This window comes from Monopterus albus, unplaced genomic scaffold (genome assembly GCF_001952655.1).
Source record: "Monopterus albus unplaced genomic scaffold, M_albus_1.0 scaffold250.1, whole genome shotgun sequence".
NCBI lineage: Eukaryota > Metazoa > Chordata > Actinopteri > Synbranchiformes > Synbranchidae > Monopterus > Monopterus albus.
Window position 1 is genome coordinate 997,460 of NW_018128130.1, and position 9,384 is coordinate 1,006,843.

Below are 9,384 nucleotides of genomic sequence, written 5' to 3' on the forward strand. Positions count from 1 at the left end.
CCCCATTAAATAACTCGAAATGGTCTCATATACAGGTTGTACCTTGTTTCACACAGGAATAAACAGAAGCCAGAAAATGGCTTTAGCAGCAGTGCCAACTAAACAAAACCCCAACTGGTGACAATCTTACTAAAGCAACAATGTGTAAATTAAACTGTCAGTAAACAAGTTCTCCAGTTTGCAGTTTGAGAAGCGGAACATGATATCCTGTTGCTGCCATCTGTAATCGCCAACAGGTTGTAATGAGTTACCATGGCAGTTTTAATCTTAAAATCTTTACATATGATTATCAGAGTATTTTAGGCAGGCAGGTGAGACAATATGTTCCAAAAGCCAGCTGTTTCTCACAATTAAAATCACTCGAAAAAAAATCAGAAGAAACCTTTTCCCTCATTTGACAACTGACTTCTTTATGGAGGCATGCCCGTAGCCAAATGTTTTAAGTTTTATTTCTTGTAAACCCCTTAGTAAATGGGAAGCCTCAGCGATAGCCAGGTTAGGCTGAAATGTTGTGGCAGTGTGTATGACTGTGTGTTTGTGAGAGTATCTTTGTTTTGTGTAACAGACGGTTGTAGATAGACCAAGTGAATCAATCAATTAGCATGCAGACATACGGTGTTCACTCTCTTTGACTTGAATTTACTAAAACATAGGAATATACAAGGGAAACAAACTGGATTTACAAAAAAGAAGCGTTACAGTATTTAGCTTTAAAAAATCCACTAAAAAATATCAAGCTCTTTTTAATGTTTTTATGATTGATTTTTTTCTACTTTGTTCCTAATAATGATGAATTGCTAGTTGGTGTTGATGCTGTTGGTCTAATGTGGAGGATGACAAGGAACAGAAGGTGTAGCTGCTGTGAAACTGCTCTTCACCTCTTCATTGAGCCTGCAGGTTTTTCAGTTATATTGTAATGTCCACTGTCACATACTGTCTGAGAGACGATTCTGGAAGTGTAACAGATTGGTTAAATAAATGATTCAAATGTCAAACTAAGACGGGATGCTCTTTTATTTTCGGATGGTGCACAATGGCACTGGAGAACAAGCTAAATGTCACATGTATAGAACTAATCGTGTGTCAGAACTGAAGAGGAAAAATCAAAGTTATTTGTTTTACAACAGTAATCTTAGTAGAAAATGTATAATTACAATAGAAATGTGAATAAATGGCTATGAGAAGTTGTACGGCCACTTGCAGGGCTTGGTCCACTTCTCTGGTCCATCTGTAAGCTCAGTATACTCGCATACGTCCATGTTCCACTGCAGATTGTGATCCAGATGGAATAGAGACTCATATTTGGACACAGTGAATAGATGAGTGTTTAGAACAATACTGCACTGGATAGCCAGTAGAGAAGTGACTCATGCTGCAGGTGTGGTTGGATTGGTTTTTGACATTTTGAGGGTTTTCTTAAACAGTAAAAACTTGTAACTGGAATCGACAGTACATAACTATCTGAACTGAACCTAAACAGAGAACAGAACAGTGCAGACTTTACATGAAGGAACTTTAAAGCCAGCTTTCAATGTCAGATTCTCGGAACAAATGTTTCTTCAGCTTTCTTCACATATTGCTGATGTGGTCGACCATTGTGTCGGTGGATTTCCATCCCTCAACCAGTAGAACACAGAATGGACGGAGGCTCCCTAGTGCAGTGTTCCACATGTCAAGGTCTCGATCACCTGGGTTCCTCCTGAGGTCGAGGGTCAGTCGATGTGGGGGACGATGTGTCCTCAACCTCTTGGCAAACTCCAGCAGATCAGCAGGCTGAATAAAGTTGGAGCTGGTCAGGACAAAAGACAGCACATGGAGATCATCATGTTATATATAACAAATAAAGCATTAGAACACCAGTGGTGAAAGTAAAAGCTCTGCATTTAAAATGTTTTGAAGCATGTTGGCACAACTGCTTGGGTGAGGGACAGGTTAAAAATGTCATCGCTACATAACATCACTACAGGTGCTGAATGTTTCTCTTCATAGCGACCAATGTACAGTTTTTCTCATTTTCAACCATTTTAACAAGGGTTCAACGTAAATGAAATCTTTTGAAAAGGATAAATGGAGTTTGAATGTTTAATATACAGTACAACATCATGCCCACTGTACAAGTCAGGAGGTTCCTCAACCAGAAGCCCTGGATAAACAGTCAGGTACGCCACATGAGGCAATGAGATGGAGTATAAAGCTGCGAAGTACAAACTGAGGAAAGCCATCACAGCGGCCAAGAGGCAGTACAGAGAGAAGCTGAATGGCTTCTATTTTACTGCTGACTCCGGAAGGATGTGGCAAGGCCTGCAGCACATCACAGACTACAGGACCACCACCACCATCAGCAGCTCCACAGACAGCCTGCTGGATGACCTCAACACCCTCTACACCCGCTTTGAGACCTCCAGCTACAGCACAGAGAAGGCACACACACACACACCTGCATCGTCAAGAGCATCCTGACCAGCTGCATCACTGTCTGGTTTGGCAGCACTACTGCTATGGACCACAAGCGCCTGCAGAGAGTGGTAAAGACTGTGGAGAAGATCACCAGGACTCCACTGCCCTCGAGTATTTACCACCACAGCGTGCGTAGGAAAGCTGCCCCTATCCTCAAGGACCCCACCCACCCCCGGCATGGACTGTTCACCTCCCTACCCTCAGGCTGGAGGTTCAGAAGTGTGAAATGCAGGACCACTAGACTGAAAAACTCTCTTTCCAGCTGTCATCAGACTCCTAAACAGCTGACAGGAGTTCACAATCAGGAGTTACTTCATGTAATTCCACCTGTACTGTTTACATGCATAGTTGCTGACTGTTGCACATACAGCTCCGATGTAGCATACATTGTCTTATTGTGTTCTTATTATATTTCTTTTCACTCACTGTTTAAAGTGCCTCTAGAGTTTGTGCTACTATTTATCCACGTTATATTTCACTTGTGCTGTTTGGCTTTCAGTGTGGACGGCAAAGTAAGAATTTCATTGTACAGGGAAACACATTTCCTTACTATGAATATGACAAACACTTTGAACCTTTGAACCTTGAACCAGTTGATCAACCTCATCATCAGTGAGCCTTTTGTGTCCATGATCCTGTCACCGGTTCACTGTTTGTCCTTCCTTAAACACTGTTGGTAGGTACTAACTGCTGCAGACCGGGAACACCCAACCACTCCTGCAGTCTGGGAGACACACTGACCCAGTCTCTCCACAGGAGCTGTATGGGATTTAGATCCTGACTCATTGTTGGCCACTTCACAACTCCAGGTCATTGTCTGAAACCATTTCTGGTGATTTTTGAAGTCTGCTTTGGGTCATGGGTCCTGCTGTAAGACCCATGACCTCTGACAGAGACCCAACTTTCTGACACTGGGTCCTACATTGTGCCCCAGAATTCACTGGTAGTCTTCAGGTTTCATAATGGCCATATCTCTGTGTCAGCAGTGGGTCCCCTGGGTCTCCTACCATAGCGTCCCTTAACGTTCAGATGACGACGGATAGTGTGAGCTGACACTGTTGCACCCTGTGTTGTCTGCAGGTCAGCTTGAATTTGTTTGGGAGTTGATCGAGGTTCTTTATCCACCATTCAAACAATCCTTCATTACAATCTGTCATCTATTGTTCTCTTTCGTCCACGTCCAGGGAGATCAGCTACAGCGCCATGGGCTGTAAACGTCTTGATAGTGTGCACAGTGGACACAGGAACAGCCAGATCTCTGGACATGGACTTGAAGCTTTGAGACTGCCCAGGCTCTTCCACTGTTGTGGGTCTCAGATCCTCAGACAATTCTTTGCCCTTCTTTCTTTTCTCCATGCTCAGTGTGGTCCACACAACACAAAGCCCGAGTCGACATTTCTCCATTTTAACTGGTTACAAGTGTGAATGTTGAAAACTGAAATGCTGTATTTATTGTGGTACATCAGCTAATAACTAAGCTGTTCAATCCACCAGAGAAGTCTGAGGCAGCATCCTGTGTTGTCTGCAGCCTTACCTGATGTTTAGTCGTTTCACTGAGCTCGGTGAGGATCCGGAGAACAGCTCTGCCAGTACATACACGTTCTTGGCTGTTAACACATGCATTAAGATTAGTTGCCACAGCTGAAACACTCCCTTTCTAAACTATTCAGGAATTAGAAACACACAAGTCACATTTCTGCTGAGACTGAGTGTAAAGGAAAAAACTACTTCTTTCATGTCTGACCTAATAGTCCTTAGCAAGCCAAACTACACTGTTCAAACCTGCATTAACAGGCAGTTTGGCAGAAGAAACACGTAACATGAACATACACACAATGCACACAAGTAAAGAGTTTTTCTGCCTGGACACTTACAGTACTTCTTCTCTCCTCACGTGTCCCTCTCTAAGCTCTATCTTCCATTCCTAATCCCTGTTCCCACTGTGGAGGCATTGTGCCCCAGAATTATACATTTGAGTACAAACACCTGATAATTATATGGATTAATATATTCTAGTTAATTTTCAGTGGCATCTATAATCTTATTTGGGGAGCAACAGCGGTGCAGTGGTAGAGAAGTCGTCTCCCAACCAGAAGGTTGAAGGTTCGAGTCTCGGTGCCGGCAGTCCACGTGTCAAAGTGTCCTTGGGCAAGACACTGAACCCCCCCGTTACCCCCGATGGTTAGGCCTATGTAATCACAACAGATACCAGCGGAAAAGTTTGCGACAGAAAATAACTGGGGACTTGGATGGTATAAGCATCAGTGTGTGGAGATTACGCTGCACTCAATACACCAGAGAAAATAAAGTGGTACTAATGTATTCCTAAACTGAATCCTGTTAGAGGAAAGATGTCAAGGATGTTCTTACCTAGCCGATTCTGAGCCAGGCTTAACATGTTAAGGGAAGGCACTGCCTTCAGAGCAGCCACCAACCGCTGCAAACTCTCCTCCTTGTTGCTCCATTGCTCAAGAAGACGGCAATCATTAAACTGCAGCTCTGAGGGAAAGGGAAGAGGCTGAGACTGAAGTAAAACCATGAACTAAATTCTGTTTCAGACCGTCCAACATGAAAAGAATGCTAAATGTGATTATTAACTTAATCTAAGTGCTCCTGGAGATGCATTAAGCAGTTTTTTCATGCACAGTTTTTAGGTCTGAAGAGACACGTGAAATCACACAGGAGAGAAGTCAGTCAGCTGAGCCTGTGGTGAAGCCTTTTACTCTGCTTGCATACTGCTGTCTTTTGCAGCATATGAATTACCATATCATATCAGAAAGCAGAAAAGTGACATTCATTCCAGGATGATTAGTTAAAATATTTCAAAATGCACCTGCAGTGTTTTGCATTATGTGACTTTCCAGTTATATTTTGTCTTTGAGGATTTCTTAAAATATCGCCTAACCTCGTGAACCCACTATCATGTATTGTCTCGTCTTGGGAGCTGAGCGTATCGTCACACCCCTATTAACCGTATTTTTTAACCTTGGGGAGCCAAGTCATACTATGAACAGAAGTGAGTCAGTCCACTTTGCTCTTATGCTCCGCCTGGTTGACCTCAATCATGTTCTTACCTTCCAACTTGCAGTGTCTTAGTAGATTAAGGATCTCAGGGAGGCAGTCGGCCAGCTTCATATCTTCCAGGTTGAGACTCCTTAAGCGGTGATTCGACTCTAAAAGTTGATCATGTTATTACTGACAGCAGTTCAGAGTACATTTGTTTTACACCTACACCAATACATTTGCTAGGCAGAAATGACAACAGTCACCATTACACATTATCAAATATCCTGCTCAGTATGCCTTGATCACAAGAATAAATAAATAAATCTAAGGAATCTGTATTAAGATGGTTTGTTTACATAGGTTATGTATTTATGGTTTGTTTATTTTAAGCAATTTAGTATTTATATATCTTTTTATATGTTATTTTGTTCTCTCAGCCTTATCTGGTTCAGCCTTATGGAAGAACACTGTACATACAAATTGAGAGCCACTGTACCAGTGACAAATTCCTCAGGTGTTCAGCATACCTGGCCAATAAAGCCGATTCTCGTTCTGATAAAGTAATACAGGACACCGATTATTTACAAATCACTGTGTACAGTTTTAGATTTTGCATACCGCCCCAACTTTTTCTGATTTTGGATTGTATTTTGAAAGTGTATCACTAAACTAATCTGAAGCTCTAACAAACATTTTAAAGCATAAAAATGGGAATAACTGTCTGAGGAGTAAAAGCTTGTCAGCACAGTGGCTGCAGAGACACTGGTTAATGTGTAGATTTTCCAATACATAAGTTACTTTGTAAAGTCAGTCATGAGAACAGTGGATACCTCACTCACTCTGCTGCTTCTTGGATTACTTCTGAAATTTTATTAAGTGTATTTTTAACACAGAAAACTACTAATGTTCCAAATATCCTCTTGTTAGATAGGGCAGCACAGTGGTTAGCACCGTTGCCTCCCAGCGAGAAGGTTCCGGGTTCGGGCCCCACCTGGGACCTTTCTGTGTGGAGTTTGCATGTTCTCCCCGTGCTTACTCTGGCTTCCTCCCACAGTCCAAAGACATGCAGCTTAGGTTGACTGGTGTCTCTAAATTGCCCATAGGAGTGCGTGTGTGGTTGTTCGTCTATGTGTTAGCCCTGCGATGGATTGGCGACCTGTCCACGGTGTACCCCGCCTTCGCCCGATTGCTGGCCAGGATTGGCTCCGACCCCGTTCAGGGAATAAGCGGTAGAAAATGAATGAATGAGTCCATGCATGAATACTAGCCCAACGTAATGTTGTAGCAATATATAAATAGCTGCATTTACCTGATGAAAACATCAGGGACAGCTGTATTCCTGAAAGCCAGCACTGCTTATTTCTTCCTGATTTTGGACCAGGCTGCTGCTCAAACATCTGTGGTTGTTTAGTTTAGCTTTATAAGCTAATGTGTGTCTTTACAAGCATTTAAACGTTTGTCGTAACATTTTAATAGTAATATAAACCTGAAAATGAGCATAATTTGACCTTTAATGTGTAGAGTTGAACAAAGTATTGACTTTTGGTTCAAAATAATGTATATATTGTATAAAATGCAGGAATCTTGAGCTTTATTCACTAATGCAATAGATTTTGACATTTTAACACTGGGTCAAAATAAACAGCAGTGTGTGTCTTCATGGTAACTAAGGAACATGTCACCCGGTACAGCAGTGTGGCTCTGATGCATTTAATAGGCTACCCAGCTCGCTCCAATAATGGAGTGCCCTGGTGCTTTGTGTGCACCTGGTAGACAGCCTGGGCACTCAAACTGTGGTCAACCCTTTCACTGACATTACCTGAGAGAGTGTTGAGGAGCTGGCTTTGAGAGGAGCCAGATGGTAACGTCATCCCAGCTATGTGAAGTGAAGTGAGACATGGACACCGTCTCAGCACAGATGTGATGACATGCAGATCTGTTTGGAGCTCAGTTACTTTGACCGTCAGCTTCTCCAGGGCCAGCTCTTCTGAAAGGTTAGAAACCCATAACCTTAGGTTTATTTTTAATAAAATACAATGCTTTAGTATGAATTAGTGCTGAACCATTTTAAACCAAGAGAGTTTAGATTTAATAGGATTTTGGTCTTATTTGGTCTGTAAACTGTGATGGACTGCAGCAACTGGCTCTGTTGAAAACAACTTAAAAGTGTCTTCCTGTCTAGTCCCCTGAAATCAGCTGCAGATGGTCAAACAGGTCTACACCCTGGTTTACTTAAGAAACCTGTGCCCTGAAGCAGGACTGTAGGGGGACTTGACCAAAATGTGATGCTTTCTACCTCCAACTTGTGTACTAAAATACAGGTGTGCTCTGTCTGCTGCTAGAGCTGCATATTTCTCTCATTTAATCTGCAACAGTAAACAGTCCCAGATGTCTTCAGCCAAACTTGCACAAGCCTGTTTCTTAGCTGATCACCCTGTACGGCTCATTATATTTGTTTTATTTACTAGAGTAAAATGGATTAGAGACAACATTAGTTCCTCAAACCTAGTTCCTTCTACAGATCCAGTTGAACATTATGCTGAATCCCAAATACACTCCATCTTAACAAATTGTGAGACTACATATCATGAATCTTCTAAACCCACTACTTGACCCTTTATATGCTAAGCTTTTCAAAGATCTCAGTTTTGGGACCTACAGTACAATGCTGTTAGCTTATCAGATAAAAATTGCACAGTCCTCACCTGCTTTCACAGTGCTGTGGTTAAAGTTCTACTTACATCACAGCGTCAAGGTTTGTGAGAGACAGCTGGTATGATCCATTTGTTAAAATGACAGAAACAGCGACGGTCAGCAGAACCTGAATGATTTCCACACTGAGCTTTGCTAACAAGGCTGTAGGTGTCATTGGCACAATGTGCTGTGTAGTGGCGGGGGGTGGGGTGGGATTCTCAAATATTTGAATGCTAAAATTGAAACCCGACTGCTGACCCAGTGAACGAATATCTGAATATGTGGACCCAGAAAAAAGCACAAGCTTCAAAGTGAGGCTTTATTTGGAAATGCGCCCTCTGCTTTAAACAAGCTTTTAAGTCTCCCTTTTTACAGCATACTCACAATTAGGGCTGTTAACGAATAAACCAAATTCAATTATATAATCAAATAGTAAAAAGAAAAAGACAGTCGACTGTGAAAATTAATATTCAATTGTTTAAAAAAAAGCATCTGCGGCTTCAGGGAGTTCTGTCAGGAAGTGGAACCACGGTACCATAATCATGGAATGTGTAGAACTGCCGATCTTTATAAAAGATGTTTTATGCTAAAATAAATACACATTTACAATTAGTAATGTCTCTCATTGTGTTAGGTTGCCCTCTTATGGACATAATGTGCAAAAATAGATGTTTGAATGGTTCGAATATTCTACGTTTTTAGGACAAATTGTCGAGCGTCATTTTTGGCCAAAAGTGACAGCAGCTAAGACACACAGTCATGTACATATGGGCAAGTCAAAAGTGTTTTAGGGTCAATTTGTCAAAATCCTGAACCAATCCTTTAACGGTAAAGTAGCAAGATATAGCATGGTTTACATTTATTTGTGAAACAGTAACGCAGCTGTAATGAGTAAACAAACAATGGCCCTATCACTTCCTCCCCCATTTGTATAATGCTGGCAGCCACTCTATAAAACTCGAGAAAAAAAAAAGAAATGTACAAGTCCTTCACTGTATTTATGTTTCTATTAAAAAACAAATAATGGCAAGTGTAACATTCCATTTCCATTCCATTTTCCTCCACTTATCCGGAACCGGGTCACGGGGGCAGCAGTCTAATCAAAGATGCCCAGACTTCCCTCTCTCCAGACACTTCCTCCAGCTCCTTTAGGGGAATTCCGAGGCGTTCCCAGGCCAGCCAAGAGACATAGTCCCTCCAGCGTGTCCTGGGTCTTCCCCGGGGACT

At 42.0% G+C, this 9,384-nt stretch overlaps 1 protein-coding gene across 2 annotated transcripts in view; it reads right to left on the reverse strand.

Moving 5' to 3' along the window:
• Window positions 1–990: 990 nt before the first annotated feature.
• Window positions 991–9,384, reverse strand: part of lrrc41 (leucine rich repeat containing 41) — an 11,749-nt gene continuing 3,355 nt past the window's right edge. The window contains exons 6-10 of one of the 2 annotated variants that reach the window (XM_020620878.1): window positions 7,283–7,447; window positions 5,532–5,630; window positions 4,828–4,956; window positions 3,992–4,064; window positions 991–1,789 (exon numbers count right to left, since the gene is read on the reverse strand). In XM_020620878.1, the coding sequence (XP_020476534.1) occupies window positions 1,570–1,789; window positions 3,992–4,064; window positions 4,828–4,956; window positions 5,532–5,630; window positions 7,283–7,447 (686 nt within the window). In that variant the 3' untranslated portion in view covers window positions 991–1,569. Of the gene's footprint in view, window positions 1,790–3,991; window positions 4,065–4,827; window positions 4,957–5,531; window positions 5,631–7,282; window positions 7,451–9,384 lie in introns of both variants that reach the window. The other variant, XM_020620877.1, reaches the window with a different exon arrangement.